The 19,435-nt window shown below is 38.7% G+C and overlaps 2 protein-coding genes across 2 annotated transcripts; one reads left to right on the top strand and one right to left on the bottom strand.

The window, feature by feature from the left end:
* Positions 1–691: 691 nt before the first annotated feature.
* Positions 692–8,013, top strand: CBG19789 (the record flags this gene model as incomplete). The annotated part of the gene is made up of 8 exons (XM_045241599.1): positions 692–755; positions 1,995–2,957; positions 3,512–3,934; positions 5,095–5,749; positions 6,389–6,970; positions 7,024–7,228; positions 7,378–7,688; positions 7,734–8,013. The coding sequence occupies 8 exons, from the start codon at positions 692–694 to the stop codon at positions 8,011–8,013; spliced, it is 3,483 nt and encodes a 1,160-aa protein (XP_045096857.1).
* Positions 8,014–8,485: 472 nt separating this feature from the next.
* On the bottom strand, positions 8,486–18,412 carry Cbr-zoo-1 (the record flags this gene model as incomplete). Its single annotated transcript, XM_045241598.1, has 9 exons — positions 8,486–8,676; positions 9,781–10,067; positions 10,126–10,474; positions 10,522–10,591; positions 10,666–10,782; positions 10,906–13,234; positions 13,283–13,407; positions 17,007–17,066; positions 18,314–18,412. 9 exons carry the CDS (start codon positions 18,410–18,412, stop codon positions 8,486–8,488), a joined length of 3,627 nt encoding a protein of 1,208 aa, XP_045096858.1.
* Positions 18,413–19,435: the final 1,023 nt, after the last annotated feature.

Here is a 19,435-nt window from a genome sequence, read left to right as displayed (position 1 = left end):
TTTGTACATTTCGTCCATTCTCTCCTAGCTGTGTTCCCCATCCCCTCTTAAAAATGTGACATCATCCCTGCCACGTGGTAACATTTTCTCTCCTCCCTTAAATTTTTATACACCTAATCCGGTCATTTGTGTCCCGATTCTTTGCCTTTTTGTTGTCTGAAACTCCCCCCTCTATCTCTGAAATCTCTCTCTCTTTTTGGCCATCACTACTTGTGTGAATCCCCTCTTTCTTCCCCCAATTCCTTCTTCACGAGTTTGACCCACCCACCCAATTTTTAACACTCACATTTAGGTCTGCAAATGTGCTCCATAGCGAACTTTCCTAAAATTCGCATTGGAGCTCGCTTGCTAAATCTTTTGTGAGCATCAGAATCCTTTTATTCTTTTCTTAGTTTTTCGCTTCTTGTATAGATCGATTGCCCCCGCTCCCCATAGATTTCTCATTCTCATTTAAGTCCCGCCCCCTTTTCCCAAATCCCCCCAACGATTCGTATGATTTATGATTATTATTATTATTTAACGAAAAAGTTTGCACATCATCAGAATAATATGCTTATCTCAAATGGAAATAATTCTCTCGAAATTTTATTTTAATTTCTGAAAATTTTCAAGTTCAGGGATCTCCTATCGGCTATATGATTTTTTAAAAGAATTTTAGGAAATAGTAAAATTTGAAAAAAAATTGTTTCAGATGAATCGAATAGCCAGAATCTCAGCTAGAATTCCAGCTAGAATTCCAGCCCACTTGAGGCAAGGTAAGTAGATTTTTAGAAAAATCGAAAAAAAAAACTTTTTGATAAAAATTTCTAGAAAAATAGGTCGATTTTTAAAGCAATAGAAACGAGTTTTAAAAACTTTGAAAACTTCGGAAAATCGCTTTAAAGTCCATTGCTGGAGGTATTTTTAGGCTTGATATAATCAGATTTTTAGCCAAAAAATGGCGATTTTAGAGCCAAATTACTCAATTTTTAGGGTCCAAAATAACTAATTTTAAATCCGAATTTCACATTTTAAGGGTCCAAAATTTATATTTTTAAAGTTAAATTTCACATTTTTAGGGTCCAAAATCTATTCTTTAGAGCTAAAATTGACACTTTTTAGCCAAAAATAGCCCCATTTTTAAAGCCAATTTTCACATTTTCAAGGTTAAAATTAACGTTTTAGGGGTGTTTTTAGGTCAAAAATTACCAACTTTGAAACCAAAATTGGCATTTTTAAGCTTCACAATCTTCAATTTTAGACATAAAATTCACATTTTTAGGTCCAAATTTACTATTTTGAGCTCCAAAATTGCTTTAAAAATCTCACTTTTCGTCCATTTCTGGATTCCCGCAACAACTGAAAATTCTGAAAAATTAGCGGCTTTTTTGCGATTTTTTGAAAGAAAAAAATTAATTTTTTCTTCGAAATTTTTGAAAATTTTCAGACCTTTTTAGGTTTTTCAGCTATTTTGGAAGATTCTTTTTCGATTCATCCGATTTTTTTGTCTGAAATTTGATAGAACGATGTTCGCGAAGATTACTGTAGGTTACTGTAGAAAACTTATATATTTCCTTTTGTAGTTTTTTTTTTTCACCAAAAATTTTTATCTGCATTTTGGCGTGATGGTGTTTGCAACAAAACAAAAACTACAAAAGGAAATTAGATTTCTACAGTAACCTACGGTAATATTAAACACCGTTCCATCAAATTTCAGACAAAAAATCGGAAAAATCGAAAAAGAATCTTTGAAAATGGCTGAAAAACTTAAAAAGGTCTGAAAATTTTGCAAAAAATCGAAGAAAAAATCAATTTTGCTTTCGAAAAATCGCTAATTTTTAGAGTTTTCAGTTTTGAAGGGATTTCAAAAAAAAAAGATTTGAGAACCTTCCAGAAGTTTCTAGAACTGGACTTTAAAGCGGTTTTTCAGGGTTTTGCCTATTGTTTAGTATGTTAGCATCTACACATTTTTCTACACATGATCGGAGTGCCTCTTTCAAATAAAGAATTTTCAGCATCCACGGCTTCTACAGCATCTACAGTAATCTCCACAGCCGAGGAAAAGAAGCCGCCGCTAAAGGAGAAAAAAGTGGACTGGAAGACGGATTTGCTGAAAATTCTGGAGACTGAACACAAGCAGAAGAAGAGGAAACTATGGAAGATGCGAGTGGATCAGCAAGCGATGGCAGATATCTTCAGATTCACACTGAAAGATGACGTGCAGTCTCTGGTGAGACTCACTGAGAATCAGCTAAGAAGTCGGCATTCTCCGGAAACTGTGCCCGTTTGCTTCCTGGTTCTTCATAAGAAAATGGAGAAGATTTTGAAGAAAGTGGAGGCTATTGAATCACCTGACTCTTTATCGATTTTTATAGGAATAGCTGATCTATATAGGTCCATTAAGAGAAATGAGACGAATACCACTTATCTGATGGCTCTTCTGTTGCTAAGTAGTCTCCGAAAATGGAAGGATCAACGATCCTACGAAGAGAGAAGTTCTAAAACCATCGCGGATCTTTTTGATTCAATGGAACAGAAAATGAGGCAATTGGCGAAAGGAGTGAATGTTGAGGAGCGGGAAATGGAAGTGTTCTTGAACTCGGATGATCACAAAGCAATCCAAAACGAAGTGGAGATGTTGAGAAGTTTTAGTGTTCCCGTACCAAGGAAAAAAGAAGGAGCAAGATATTCGGAAGAGTTGGAAGATCTAATAGGGCCACTTCAGACGAATTGTCATCAAGAAGAGTACAGGAACAATCCATTTCAAGTTGATGGGATGGAAAAGGGGAAATATAAGACATTGTTCGAAGAGCATTTGAAAACAGAGTCAACAATGTGGATTCAAGTCAAGAATACGGTAGGGGAGGCGGCGGAGAAGAATGGGAAGTCGGGAGAGGAGCTGATAACGGAATGGGATTGGAGGAAAAGGATTAGTGATGGATTGAGGAAGTTGGATCCGAATGATACGCATCCGTTGGGTAAGGATTTTGGAAAGTTGGGTTGTAAAAATTAAAATTTTAAAAATTAGGTCACGTAACATTTACAATAACCCACGTAAAGAATTTGACGTGAAAAACGAATACATTTGAATTTTTAAAAATTTACTTCTGTCAATTTTTACGTGAACAATCGATTTATGTGAATATTTACGCGAAAAATTGAATTACGTGAATTTTCACTTAAAATTGATTTACGTGAACTTTTACGTAAAAAGTTATTTACGTAAAAAGCTAATAGGTGATTTTTTAAGTAAAAATTTAATTAGGCGAAGTTTACGTGAAAAATTAAATTACGTGAATTTTTCACGTGAAAATAATTTATTTTAGTTTTAAAATAAAAATGAATATATTTGAATTTTCACGTGAATAATTAAATTACGTGAATTTTCACGTAAAAAATTAATTTATATGAATTTTTACGTGAAAAATAATTCTAGGTGATTTTTACGTAAAAATTTATTTGGGCGAATTTTACGTGAAAAATTACTTTAGGTGAATTCTTCTATGTCAAATCCGAATTCGAAAATTTTCAGTTTCCACATGCCTTGAACTCCTCCCCCGTGAGAAGCTAGTTGAAATCCTCTACTTCACCGTCGTTGCCGCCTGCTCCCAAGGACAAAACCTCATCGGAGCCACCCAATTCCAATACGATGTCCTAGACCCGATTCTCAAAGAGCTAGGAAACGCATTCAAGAAAGAGTTGGGATTCAATGAGACGGAAATCTGGAAGCGTGTCTTCGACTCGTACATCAACTATTTTTTGGATTCAGGAGTCTCCAGACAGAATACGCATCGAGAGTGGTGGAGCAAGGCGTGTAAGCAGCAGAACTTGGCCCCAAATTTTAAATTTCAAATGGGAAATCTGGATGCAGAGACGAGGAACGAGGTGTGCAATGTGATAGTGGATGTGCTTTTCAACTCGTGTCTGTTTCCAGTGGAGTCGAAGGATGGGAAAAGTAAGTATCACAGAAATCAACACAAAATCTTCATTGTTCATTAAATTTGAAAGTTAGGCATCTCTAGTTTCTGGACGACGGCGAATGAAGAGTTTCTCGCGAAGGCGACTTCCAAATCTGGAAATTTCAGAAATTAGATTTAGTTATTCTCAGTATATAGGTACTTCATATAGTCAACAAGCCCGATGGCGAATCCCAGAACTAGGCATAGGAAGAAAACAATGAATGGGGAATAGATGTTGTCAAAGAAATCGCGCTCTTCGAATTCTGAAAATTCAGAAAAATTGAGATGGATACTGTAGATTTAAAAACTCACTGATCGGCGCGGTGTGTGGATGAAATTCCAGAGCTCTACGCTTGATTTCGATGGCTTTTTGGATGAATGCATGATTCAGAAAATGCATTTTCTGGGGGAATGAGAAGTTGGGAAAGAAGCATTGCTGGCTGAGAAATTTGAAACTTTCTATAAACATTTCATCGAGTCACAGTATTCAAAATTTCCAATAGGAGTAATAAACAAAAAACTGATGACACGATTATCTAAAAAGAATAAAGGAGGATTCCGAACAGTAAACTATTTTTTATCAAATCAAAATATGTAGGAAAATATGCAGATTCATTAAAAAAAACGAAGAGAAAATTCGAAAAAAATTGTAAAAATCTCGAAAAATCACTTCAAAAATTGCGATTTTTCGAAAGCAAAGTAGATTTTTTCTTCGATTTTTTGCAAAAATTTTAGACCTTTTTAGGGTTTTCAGCTATTTTCAAAGATTGTTTCTTGATTTTTCCGGCCTTTTTCGTCTGAAATTCGATGGAACGGTGTTCGTGAGGATTACTGTAGGTTACTGTAGAAAGCTGATTTCCTCTTGTAGAAAAAAACATTTTCTGCATGACGTGTTTTTTTGCAAAAAAAAAACTACAAAAGGAATTTTTTCAGTGACCTACAGTAATCTTCCGGAACACTGTTCCATCGAATTTAAGAAAAAACCCGGAAAAATCGAAAAAGAATCTTTGAAAATACCTAAAAAACATAAAAAGGTCCAAAATTTTTGCAAAAAATGAAGTATTTCTTTCGAAAAATCCCCAATTTTTCGGAAATTTCAATTTTGGCGGAATTCAGAAAAGAAGATTCGAGAACCGTCCAGAAGACGAGAACTGAGATTTTTCGCCTTTTGAAGTTATCTTTCCACACCTTTCAATGTCCCCCTTTAACAAAAAATTTGCAGTCACCTGGACTCGCTCCTTCTCCTACCGATCCATCTCCATAGAAGAAGAATCGAAACTCTCCACGGATTGTCGTCTCTCCCTATCCAGAATGCTCTCAATCAACTCGAAACTCATGGCAATGTTCGACAAGAATCCCTTCGATTTCATCGTATTCTCCACATTCAACCTCCCAATGACAGTACCACCAAGACCGTGGATTGATCGGGGAACGGGCGGTCCGTTGTATACAGCAGGACAGGATATCATTAGGAATATGTTCGAATTCAAATCGGTCCGTTTGAACGATGAAATGAGGCAGAGGATACAGTCGCCAGCACAAGGAAGGCCGGTGTTCGACGCGCTTAATCAGTTGGGATCTACACCTTGGGTTATCAATGAGTCCATGCTGGACACGTTGAAGACGGTGTTCGGGCAGTCCGGATGTAAAGAATCCGAGCCACTTTTGGAGAAGTTGGGTATTCCAATGAGGCATGATACATTTGATGTTCCGGATTTTGTGAGGGAGTTTGGAAATGTGAAAAAGGAGGATGTGGATGTGGAGAAGTTTAGGAGATATGCCAAGAAGAAAGCGGAAGCTGTGAAGATGAGGTAAGGATTCTAGAAATTCTATGGATTCTAGATCCCTTTAATACTAGGTCTTGGAGATTATAAGTCTTCCGGGTAGCTGCTAAATTTTAGATCCTTCAAATGCTAGGTTTTAGAGATACTAGATTTTCTGAATTCTGAACCTTATGGACCCTAGGTCCTTGATTTGCAGTACCGGCCAAGAAGATGTTTAAAATTTTTTTTCAGTCGATTTTCGGGATTTTCAAGAATCTAGAGCTCAGCTGTCAAGTCTCCGATCACTTTGAAAATTTTAAAGAATGTTAAACAGACCTAGACTCAAAACTTTGCATTCACAGATTATTTGAGAATTCCTAGTTTTCCAGCTATTTGCCGATTCTTGGAAGACACCCCTTTCTTCACGTTTTCAGAACACAAACGGACCAAAAAATGGGTGTCTTTCAGGAATGGGCAAATAGCTGGAAAACTAGGATTTCTCAAAAAATCTGTGAATGCAAAGTTTTGAGTCTAGGTCTGTGATCCAGGCTCCTGAAATTGACCGAAAATCAACTGAAATTTTGTGTGTCTTATTGACTGGTTTTTGTGTGTCTTATTGACTGGTTCTGTATATTCTAGATCTTCCGAATCCAGAACTTTATGGACCCTAATCTTTTCTTTTTTTAGAAACGAAAGCAATTCGCTGTGGTGTTGGATGCAGTACCGAGTGGTCCTAGCTGATCACTTCCGCGGCCAAACCCTCTTCTTCCCTCACAACATGGATTTCCGCGGCCGTGTCTACCCACTCTCTCCATATCTCTCCCATATGGGCGACGACGTCAATCGATGCATTCTGAAGTTTGCCAAATCTCAACCACTAGGATCGCACGGATTCGACTGGCTCAAACTGCACTGTGTAAATCTGACGGGGACGATGAAGCGAGCAAGTGTGGCCGATAGAATGGTCGAAGCCGAACGTCTCATTCCCTCTATTCTCGATTCGGCACGTAACCCATTGAATGGCGAGAAGTGGTGGATGTCTTCAGATGAGCCATGGCAAACGTTGGCGGCGTGTGTGGAGATCGAGAACGCAATGAAGTACGGTAGTGACGTGGCATCGTTTCCCAGTCAACTACCAGTTCATCAGGATGGAAGTTGCAATGGATTACAACACTACGCGGCGTTAGGAAGAGACAATGAAGGAGGCGTTCAGGTGAATCTGACGCAGTGTGAGACGCCGAACGATGTGTATTCAGATGTGGCACAGAGGTACAGTAATGCAATACCGTAATACTATGACATACAGTAATCCAAATGTTTAGAGTTGAGCAAAAACGAAAGCAAGACGAGGAGTCGAATGGTGAGGATCGTGACGTGGCACTGAAGCTTCGAGAGGCTCTTCCACAAAATGTTCCACGAAAAGTTATCAAGCAGACAGTGATGACAACGGTCTATGGCGTGACAATGTATGGAGCAGTTTTGCAGATTAAGAGACAGTTGAAAGCAATGGATATACCAGGAGAAGACGTGAGTTTGATAGAGAATACGGTGGGCGCTCGGACGCTAACAATACCTAACATCCAAAAACCGTAATAAGCAGGCGTTGGCCTCGTTTTTCTTTTGTATTAATTCAATTTTTTGTGTATTTAAATGTAAAATTCAAGAAGAAATTCCAGGCAGCCATATTCGCTCGCTATCTTGCTCGCAAAACATTTGCCAGTCTCAATGACGCGTTTACCAGTTCAATGGCTCTTAAGGATTGGTTCCGGCTGATTGCAAAAGGAGCAAGTGATTTGATGAAGACAGTGGAGTGGGTCACACCATTAGGTCTTCCTGTTGTCCAACCGTATTGTCGACTTTTGGAAAGAAAATCAAAGTTGGTGCTAGTCCCGATTCCTATGAAACAAGTCGACGCGTTTCCACCGAACTTTGTACACTCGTTGGATTCTACGCATATGATGCTCACTTCGCTGAATTGTGCTAATCGGTAATCCCTTTTTCTTTTGAACAGTAAATAATACTGGAATTTCAGTGGGATCACTTTTGCCGCCGTCCACGATTGCTTCTGGACGCATGCCAACTCGGTGGACGAGATGAACCAAATCTGTCGTCAGCAATTCGTCTCGCTACACTCTCAACCAATAGTTGAGCAATGTTCCGAATGGTTCAAAACCACCTATTTGACACCGAGGATTCAGAAGATTCTCCCGCCGTCTGAAGTCGATAGATTCGCTGATATCTTCACTGTTAAAGTGAAACAAGGAGAGCTGGATATTGAGAAAGTCAAGGATTCTGTGTACTTTTTCAGTTGATTCTTTTTGTGCACTTTTAGGTAGAATACTAGATTGTTTTGTTCTTTATCTCATTGTTTTTTGTTGATTAGAATTTTTTTTGTTACGATTTGTTTCTGCTGGATGAATTTTAAATAACTTTTGCTCACATTCTCCAGATTTTTGTGAATTCTTTGGGAAACAAGTAATACGCTTGGTTGTCGGCGCCAATACTTGCACAAGTCTCTGAACATATTATTCAGCCGAGTAATACTAGAGCCTGAAAATTAAGGACCAAGATAACAACACATTTTTTGATTAATATTAAAAAATGTATTTCATAAAACTTTTCAGAAAATGGTAACAAGAAGAATTTAAAATGCAGAGAAGAGAATTTGTGACTAATTTGTTGACAAGCAGATGCAATGATTGAAGGGGGGAACAAAACCAGTAGTAGTTAGAAAATAATGCTGTGAAGTAATTAATGCTCAATAGTTTCAAAATGAAAAGTAATCTAGAAATGAGTAATTGGAACAGTCAAGAATTGATCATGATTGGCGTTTGTCGCCTGCTGTTCAATCTCCATATGCTTCCACTCTCCGCCCTCTCCAGTCTTCAGAGAGAATGACCATTGACCATCAGAATCGGCGCTGATTGGTCCGGTGTGCGGCATTCGGAGTTCGCATTGTTTCTCAAATTTCAGTCCTGTAGAAAGAAAACAGTCAGTTATAGTTAGCTTTTCGTAAAATCAATGGGAACTACCGTAAACACTCTAATAGAACGCAACCCGAATCGTCAAATTTGAGTTCATATATCTCATTATCTGTGAGAGATATCAAAAAGTGGCTAACTAATAAAATGTTGCTGATATCATGATGAACATTTTATTAGTTTACAACTTTTTGATATCTTTCTAAAGAAGTGAGATATATAGGCTCAAAGTGGACAGTACGGGTGGCGTTATATTGAAGTGTTTACGGTAGAAGTTTACAACACTCTCTAAAACGGGCCCTGTCATAGTTTTCTTTAGGATCAATATTTATGAAGCGGCTAAATTAGGCATGATAGAACTCGATGAGTACTACAAAATGCTACTATTTGGAAAACTATTCATACTTTGAGCAAAGTTACTGGTTATAAAACTGTGATAGTGCAGCTCAGATGGTTTGTGATCTGTAATTTTGTTCATAGACAAGATACAGTATTCCAAATTGTATTCTTTTGTAGCGCTCGTCAAATTCTATAATATTCAATTTGATTGGTTCAAAAGTATTGATTATAAAAGAAGCTATGGCAGGCCCCGCGAAGGTCATGAACCCAAATTTTCGTACCATGACCCATATTTCGATAAGCCATGATTTGATTTTTTTTCTAACGATACAATTCCACTTAGGATTTTTCACACGGAACTTTAGCTAGGTTAGCATTCATGAACCATTACCAACGTCTTTTCTTTTTTACAAGAAATTCTTCCCCCCACCAGTGTGCTACTTCCCCCCACCAGTGTGCCCGCTTATTCTCAGCAGCCGTTAAGCCGCCAATGGTCCGTTCAGAATTAGAAAAAGGTTTCTAATGAAAACTCGGAAAAAAGTATCGCTAGAATTTGATTTATTAGTTATTCTGAATTAGGTAAAAATCTCAGAAAGTCAAAATTTCCCCCAGTGGCTCGCCGACAAATCATCGATGGCCCTACAGCGGTCTTCAGCCGCTACTTGCCACATCTGCGGCTGCTTAGACTCCCCTCGCCCGCTATTAGGACTCGTTACTTTACCTATGTTGATAACAAACAAAATTTCAAACGATTCTAACCTTGTGGTCCACACATGACCAATGGTGACAACAGGGTTTCTCCTTTGGATCTATCAATTGGTGACGAGTCGCCTTCTCGACACACTTTCACATAAATCTCGTGTTCTTCACCGTCGGCAATCGCACCGGGCGGTATCCTAAGTTCCACGTTCGACTTCTCACACCGAATGACTCCTCCTTGGGATCCAACTAGTGCTGTGCTCTCCTCAACCACCGTTGGCTCTTCTTCCTCGGACTTTTGCCCGTTTTCATTTTCATCCAAACGAGGAGTTGGTGATTTTGAGGCGCTGAAAAGTTGAGAAAGGTTTGGGTTGTTTTTAAAAATCAGTTAAGAATAAAACTCACATAGAAGAGCCTGTTGGCACATTGGAGACTGTCAATGAGATACTCGCGTTGGCTGGTGATGCACTTCCATTAGTTCTGGCTGGAATTGCAGGTGGGGTATGATGCTCTTCTACACCTCTAGCATCTATCGCGCCATCGTTATTCCATTTGTTCCTAATGTAACTTGTCGTGTATGGATTGGAATTTACTGGTGGAGGTCTTGGTGGTGGAGGTGTTTGGGTATTCTGAAGTTGTTGATTCCGTGACGCTCCAGATGATGAAGACGTCATGCTGGAAGGTGTCAAGGGATGGTATCGAGTGTTGTTTACAGCATTAGTGTTGATTGGCGGCGGAGCTCCGGTTGTTGGTACTGAAAATTGAAAAGATGATTAAATGAAGGTACAGTACCAATCTTACAATTGGAAAAATCAAAACTATTCGGTGTGGCATTGTCCAGACGGTGTGCAAGATTTGAAGGAGAGGCTTGCTGAAATCATACATTTTTAGAATATTAATGTTCACTTTTTATAAAATCTTTGAAAAAAAATGACAACACAACACCTCAAGTCGCTGCCTTTGCACTCGCTCTTCTCGAAGTTTCGCTTCTTCTCGCAATCTGGCATTGGCAATCTCGTTGGCTAGCCGAGCATCTTGGTAGAGGGAATCGTCGTCGAGTAGCTGGAAATTGAGACAACACATTCACAAGACTACATAGAGGTACAGTAACGCGAAAAGCTGATGTAGTTATTTTTTCTAGTTTCGTCCAAATTTTTTGTATCTTACATTAGAAATTTAACTCACCTGTTTGACATGATAATATCCGTGAGGAGTAGTCGTTCTCGATGCTGATTCATCTCTTGTAGGCGTCAAAAGTGGACGTTGAGGGCCTTGTGGAGTTTGTATATTTTGAGGATTCGACGAAGACGCCGTTGTTATAAATGTAGACAATGTTGACTGCGAATTCGACGACTGCCGATTCCTTCCCACTCCAAAATCAGGTCCTAATTGATGATGAGGTCTTGGCATAGTAGAATACTCTCTGATTTCTGGTGGCAAGTCTCCAGGCCCTCCTCCAATCGACGATGCGATACTGTTATCCCAGTTGTACTTGTTATTCTTATCAGCTTTCCTTGGAAGACTATCTTGTGGTGTATTGTTATATTCCACGTACTCGCTCTTCAGAGAATCCACATCGCCTTCGTATTTGGGAAGTGGGAAGAGAAGAACGTCTTCAAGAGGGAGGTTTGGAGGGAATTCAGGCATCCAAAGCCGACGTTGTTGAAGATGTCCAATGAGTTCACGAAGCGCATCGAACCATCCAGTTTCGTGTGTTGCGTCAATAGTGGCTGATAGTAGGTGAGAATGGTGTTTCTTGATTTGGCTCGCATGTTCGGCTAGTTTCCGAGATGATAAGTGAGGAGCGTTGCATTTCTTTCGGATCTCTCTGATCTTTGATCTTCCATCAACATCCAAGAAAACAACGATCGGAGCATATTGTGCTAGCTGAAGACGTTCCACTGATTCTATACTGATATCCAGGACGCAATGCTTCATCGTTGCAATAACATGATCCACAGAGCTCAATCGAATCACTCCACCATCGGATTCTGGAGATCCGAATCTTGCGGAGAACTGGTTCAAGAGTTGATGTCTGGCAATATCGGCAAGTGGACCAAAAAGGACTACAGGTCTATGGAAAGATGGAGTGTTGAGGGCTACTCTCTCATAGGCAGGTAATGGGAGATTCAGTTCATTCGGATCACAAATCATATTCTTCGGAAGTGACTTTGTCCGCCTTGATTCGAATTTCCGTCTCAAAAGAGTTCCACTGCCTCCACTGCTCTTTGCCTGTTTCTGTTCTACATACACCCTCCATTCCTTTGCAATCTGTTCTGCTGTTGCTTGATTCGGAATGACTCCTTTCACAGGTTCTCCTTTGTTTTCCGATGAGGAATAGACTCTTGCAGCTTGCCACAATCCTACAGTACCTCCGAATAGAGTATCCGTGACGTGGAAGATGTCTCCTTCATTGATACTCAATTCCAACTGACTTGACTTATCCCGGCGTTCTCGGGAGAAGTGAGAGCGAATGTAGAAGTTGTCTCCGAGTTGGTTGGTTCTAACGTGCTCAAAGTCTTGTCTTGCATGTTCCAATTTCAAAGACACTCTGTCGTCGAGTCCTAGAAGAAGTTGTACGGCAGACTCTCTTGTCACTCCTCTCATATTCCTCCCGTTCACTTCGAGAATCCGATCTCCACAACTAACTCCATGAAGTGAGGCTGGTGAGTCGGCAGCTACAGCTGATACGAAAATGCCCACTTCGTTACCACCAATTACGCGTACACCTACACTTCCGCCAACCTGCAAAACGATAAACCCTTTAATTATCTTTTCAATTTCTATATAGTTTTCCACCTTCCGGAACATGACATTTGCAACTCCATTCGCATCTATTGACCTGGATGGTTGACGTGTGTAGCAGTCGTATTCTTGCGTTGTGATTTGCGAAGATGCCATTCCATTGAAGTTGGAGAGTTGCGAATTTGCTGGAGACGAGACGCGTCGCTCCACACTTCCGTCGGATCGATGACGTGGAGAATTCACATACTCGTGGGAGTTCCTCTGAGCAATCGGCATATGCGGTAGCATTGGACTTGGTGAATGCCTTGGCGTCGCTCCAACACTCCCCACTCTCTCATAAACAGTATTCTGGGATGGCCACCGGGAAGTACCCCTCCGCACATCCCTTTGTATCACAAGACATAATTTGTCTCTAGATCTCTCTAACCATTTATTCACTTCTTCCAACGATGCTCCATCTAGACTTTGTCCATTGATCCTCAACACCGAATCTCCTTCCTTCAACCCTGGATCCTTCTCGGCTAATTTCGGATTTCTGATTTCTTTTATATAAAATTTACATCCAACAACGATTCCAAAATCATCCTTTTTCCGAGACTTTGATAGTGTAAACTTTAGTGTTCTCTGCTCGTATTCTAACATTGGAACTGCTACTCGTCGCTTCACTATCATATCAATGTGATCCTTATTCTTGATTATGTCGACTGCACTGCTATAGTCAATGTTTTCGAACGACACGTTGTTTGCCGATAGAATCCTATCATTTACTCTGAAAAAAGAAGCTGAATTGATAAGTTCAAAAGGAACGGAAACTCACTGAAGAAGTCCCCAAGCTGGTCCGTTTGGCACGACGTCCGAAATGACAACGACAGGGTCTCCAGAAGTGAAGTGTGGATTGTCGCGACCACCGGATATCGCTATGCCGAACCCGAGATTGGCAGCCTGAAAAACAATTCTTAATCGGTTAAAGGAGAAGGTTCTAGGAAAGAATGAAAGATTCGAAATGAAAAGTAATCATTGATCAAGACTCCATAATTATCCGGACTAAGCTTGTAGTAGCATAACGTTTGAGTTAAGCTTTGTACTGGCCAAGTTTCAAACTATTTGATCGACTTTGAGCTGAGTTATCTCTTGTCAAAGTTTCTTCATCTCGTGAAAATTACTACGGTGTCGTCTTTGGACAACCATAACAATACCTAGACTTGAGGATTCGCTTTGAAAATTCCAGCAGCTTTGAATGAAACTTAAAACTATATTTCTACCAATTTTCGTGTTTCCAAGACATTTATGTCTAAATATACACTACCGTATTAGAAGGGACGGTCCTTCTATTGTTCCAAGGTACCTCCGGAGGGTCCTTCTATTACAGGGGCACTTCAATTCGAGGGGGTTTTTCTAATTTTCCGGCTATTTTTTTTCGAAATTTCGCATCGAAAAATTCGACGAAGTTTCGTTCAAAATTCATGAAAAACTGTCAATTTCACAAAAATTTAGCCAGATTTTCATCGAAAAATACATTTACAACAAATTTATAGTAAATTGAAGAAGAGTTCCCGGAATATTTTCCACTGAGAAAGAGGGGGTTTTTTCTCACAGAGAGCTCTTCTATTACAGGGTGCCCTTCTATTTTTATCAGCCCCTCTCGGAGGGCTCTTCTATTAGAGGGGCCTGCCTAATACAGGTTTTAAGGTATGTCTAAAGATTTATAGCATAACAAGAATGAAAAGAAATAGTGAATATACACAGAATTTGAAATTATGTCTTCTCAATACGATTATCCAAAAAAGTACGAAACCTGCGAGTCAAAAAAGAATCCTAGAAAAAAAAGGCCGTTCTCTATATACAGAACAAAACACTTTAGCTTTTCTTCCCCCTATCCCCTATCCGGTTTTGAAGGGAGACACAAAGACCTCGGGGCGGACATACTACTCTCTTTCTCTCTCTCTTTTGCTCCTAAAAACGGCAAAAGGGTGATATGCAAAACTTGTGCTCTTTTCCTCCCTCTTTTGGACACCAATTCCCCAGCAGCCAATTCATCGTTTTTCTCATAGTTTCATAAGCCATCCATTTGTGGTGTGTGTTGCAAAGGAGGCATCCCAAGAAGAACATTGTCTCTTTTGGGAGAATACTAGTATTACCAGGGGGTGGACATGAGCAATTTTCGTTTTGACCGAAAGAAATTTTCTAGAGAAAGTTGAAAAAAAAACGGAAAAGTGAGGAGGCAAAAACGCTTGTGATATTATGCATTGTTGGGTGCGCGCACCCCGTCCGTATTGATATAATTTTATTATATATCAACGAATGCAGACACACAAGAAAAAAAACGGAAAATGTTGGCAATGATCCAATTTTGATGAGAGAGGAGGAAATCGGAGAGAGAGAAAGAGAGCATATCCGGATATGTGGAGGGTTTTCGAATTTCCGGATGAAATGAGGGAGGAGGAGGAGGATCGGAGTAGATTTGACTTTCTAGAGAAGGATGGGATTAAGCATAATATGAAAGAAAATGTAACTCTAAGATTTATGATAATTGGCTTGGTTTCTACAAGGGTTAAATCTCTAATTGAGTTCCACCTCCAATAGTATTGCTCCTCTGAGAAACCATCGAAAAATAGTATATTGCACACTTTAGTTGATTCACATCTCTAAATATAGTGCTCTTCATTTCTTTAAAGATACATCAAAAAGTCTTAAATGAACAATAGGATCTGAATTCCATATTACCGTAAAACCGTGTAATAGAAGAACTCCCACACTGTCTAGTTTGAGCTAATTTATCTCGGTTCCCTTGAAAGATATCAAAAATGTGTCAACTAACAAAATCTTTTCCATAATATCAAAATCAATCTGTCAGTTGACAACTTTTTGATATCTGTTACAGGATCCGAAATATATGAGCTCAAAGTTGGGGTGACCTTCTATTAGAGTGCTTACAGTATTTATGAAACTAACTAACTAGGATAAGAAATTTGCTGAAAATTCAAGTTTTAATTGACCCTCCAAAATCCTACAATGTCTTTCAAAAATATTCAGATCGAGATCTGAAGTTTTTGGAATGTTTTTAAAAAATCAAAACGAAGAAACTGAGAAACTTAGACGATTTCCTGTGAACCGCTAGTAAATCAAAACGGATGAATCAATGGTTGAGAAAGAAGAAGGAGCACAGAAGCAGGAAGAGCAGAAGTTGTGTGTGAACGAGAGGTGGTGGTGGTTGTGATGACTGAGTGATGCTCTGCACATCGCCATGCTGTGTAGTAAGCGGTGTGGCTACTCCCGGGATGCTTCTTTCCCGGGAGGAACGAGAAGGTGACAGCTGTTCTCGGAGAAAGAGAGAGAAAGAGAGAAATGGCCATTGGCTCTTTCTCTCTCGTACCCACAGAGAAAAGAATCATTCTTACTATCAAATCAACTCGATGGAGCAAAAGAGAAAGAGAACCAGAAAGCGCTGCTCTTCCTCGTCTTAATAATGAGACAGCACTGAAAAGTGAAAACTAGGAGGAGTAGATGGGTCCGCGAGACTCAGAAGGGTTTTTCTGATTTTTGGAAATTGTAAAAACTTGTCATGGGGACAAATTACAGTCCACTAACTACTTGAGAAAATTTAAGAACACCTGCCGTAAAACCTATAATAGATGGACTCCCTAACGTTTAGCTTTGAGTTCATATATCTCAATCCCTGCAAAAGGTATCAATAAGCTATCAACTGATAAATTGTTAATCACAAAATCAGTGATGGTCTTTCAGTTGACACATTTTTGATATCTTGCATAGGAATCGAGATAACTGAGCTCAAACGTGACTGTGGGGGGCTCTTCTATTACAGGTTTTGCAGGAACCTGAATACCGTAAACACTCTAATAAAACGCCACCCGGACCGTCCACTTTGAGCCTAAATATCTCACTTTATTTGAAAGATATCAAAAAGTTGTCAATTAGTAAAATGTTTATCATGATATAAGCAACATTTTATTAGTTACCCACTTTTTGATATCTCTCACAGATAATGAGATATATGAACTCAAATTTGACGATTCGGGTTGCGTTCTATTAGAGTGTTTACGGTAATTCAATTAAAAGAAGAGATGTCCGCTTTAGGGAGTGCGGTAGGTGGACTAGAATTGCCAATAGTAAGAATAAGAAAGAAAAATCGACTATACACAACAAGTCAGGTTTCAAAAAAAATCTGAAAATATAAGTATGGGATCCTTTAAACTTAATTGATCCTTGAAATTTGTCTATCATTCTAGAGAGAATGCTTGAGAAAGAGACATTTTTAAGAAGACGAGTTACAGTACACCAGGAAGTCAAGAAAGTCGAAATTTAGAAAAAAAACGCCTATTGGTAAAGGAAGGGTGCTGAACACATATACAATACTGTCCTGTGTAAATGGTTTTGAGAAACCTATGAAACAGGTTTCGTGCCACTAGGAAATTCTTGGAAATTGGAAACTTTTATTTTTTCGTCAATTTGTTTATGCAACACTTTGGAAACATGGGGACTATCTCAACAAGTGCGGACTCAAAAAATGTCAAAAATTAAACACTTACTCTGTGTAATGAGACGGATAGAAGTTGCCATGTGCATCCACTTGGATTGTACATCTGAAAAATTGGAAATTTTAGAAAACTGCTACTTATACCAAAAAGCAACAAAAAAATTGGGAGAGCAAAAGACAAAGGGGAAGAAGAAGTGCGCATGATATCAATGCGTTTAAACGGGTCCCTTCAACAATTCTCCCGGGGGGAAAAGAAGAAAAAAAAGAAGAAGATGGCTCACTCTCATACACACACATTTCTCATTTACACTCTGTTGAAAAACGAGAGAAAAAAAAATAGTGAAAAAGAATAGAGTTGGTGTCTGTTTCTTTTTTTTCCTACTTTTTTCTCTTTCATTTTTTGACCTGCCTGACAGATTGGGGTCATTAGTTTTCTGTGTAAAATTAGTTTTTTCTTGTTTCCAAGACATTCATCTGCTTTGAGTTTTTAAAAATGGTCCAGGACTAAAATCAGTACTCTGGGAATTAAGACCTTCGATGTAACGGGCTTTTCAGACTTTTTGGCTTTTGAATACTGTAGAAAATTGTCAGATTATTCTAAAAGGTACTTATGCATCCAAAAAGTTCTAAAGCCTTAGCCTTACAGGGAAAAAAAAGGATCTAGTCATTGAAAAATGGTTGTAATTACCGCAGAACATGTAATCGAAGGGCCCCGTGACTTTTAACTTTGAGCCGATTTTTCTCAGTTTCTGTAAAATATATCAAAAAGTGGTCAACTGATAAATTGTTTATCATAATATCACAAACATTTTATTTGTTGACAAATTTTTGATATATTTCACAGGAATCGAGATAATTAAGCTCAAACTTGACAGTGTGGGGGCCCTTCTTTTACAGGTTTTACGGTTAATATGGATTCAAAAATGTTAAGTTTTACAGGAAAAACGAAGTAGTTTAAATAACGAATGGGTTCTATAAGTTTTCAAAAACCGAATTTCAGACTTACCATAAAACCTGTAATAGAAGGGCCCCCTAACTTCAAACTAACTTATCTCGATTCCTATGCAAGATATCAAAAATGTGTCAGCTGATAAATTGTTTATCATAATAACAGCAATACTTTATCAGTTGGTCAGTTTTTGGTTATTTTCACAGGAATCGAGATAATTAAGCTTGAACTTAACAGTGTGGGGGCCCTTCTATTACAGGTTTTATGGTAGATTTTTTTGTCAATTCAGTTTTTTTCTTTTTTATCAATCTCAATCATGATTTTTTAGTTTTTTTTCGATAATTTCACATTTTCAGACAATATTTTTTCGAATTTTAAAGTTTAGAAAAACTATTAAATCTCACCTCTTCTTCATCCTGATCGACTGGCTCGTGCTCTTCTTCTATACATGACGACGTGCTCGAAATTGAGGTTTTGTACCACGCATCATCTGACGACGACATTTTTTTGGACTGAAAACACTAATTGAAATCGGGAAAAAAAGAAAAAGTATAACTAAAGATGACCACAGAAAAGAGATAATCAAAAATCCGTAATGGTCGTAAAGAGAAGGAGGGGAAGAAAAAAAACTGAAAAAGAAAAAGACTAGAATACGAGAAGAAAGTATAAAATCGATAACGCAATGAGTACAAAAAGGAATACCCAATGTTTGTATAAACAACCTTGACTTGGTATAAATGTTTGTAAAACTCAAACTTATTTGCCTTTACTAGTGCATAGAATATCCGCAAACATTACATTCGACGCCATCAGAAGAAGGAGAAGAAGAAGAAGAAGAAGAGAAGGGGGAAGACGGAGGACAATTGGTGTATTCAGATGAGGGGAGGGAGAGTCGGTAGAATGAAATGTTTGGAGGTGTAACAGTGTTTGTGTGGACCAGGACGGATGGAGATAAGACAAAGAGTTAGATCTTGGAAGAAGAGCCGTGATCTTTGATGGTGTTCCCATTTGACATTATCTTGGCTTTCAAAAATTCATGTCAATTATAGAAAAAAGGGAAACATGAATAACACTTTATTAGTAGAAAACATTATTTTTCACGAAGCGATACGGGGCTCTGGCGGGCCTCCGCTGGCCCTGTCATAGCTTCTTTTAGAATCAATATTTTCAGGCTAACTAAATTGGATATGATGAAACTCGACGAGTTCTACAAAATAACACTATTTTAAAAACTGCATCTTGTCTATGAGCAAAGTTATAGGTCATAAATCTGTGACGGCGTGGCTCAAACGGGATCTGGCTTGTAACTTTGTTCAAAGACAAGATACAGTTTTCTGAATAGTATCATTTTGTAGTACTCGTCGAGTTTTATTATATCCAATTTGATTGGTCTGAAAATATTAATTCTACAAAACACTATAAAAGGGCCGGCGAAGGCCCGCCAGGGCCCCGTTTACATGTACGAAATCTGAACTTTTCTAATTTATCCTTCTTAAAGCAATGCTTTCAAAGTCAAGTAGTGAAAA

The sequence above is a fragment of the Caenorhabditis briggsae genome (assembly GCF_000004555.2).
Source record: "Caenorhabditis briggsae complete genome, chrI, whole genome shotgun sequence".
Classification (NCBI taxonomy): Eukaryota; Metazoa; Nematoda; class Chromadorea; order Rhabditida; family Rhabditidae; genus Caenorhabditis; species Caenorhabditis briggsae.
The sequence above is the reverse complement of the archived record's forward strand: the minus strand, read 5'-3'. Positions and strand labels throughout refer to the sequence as shown.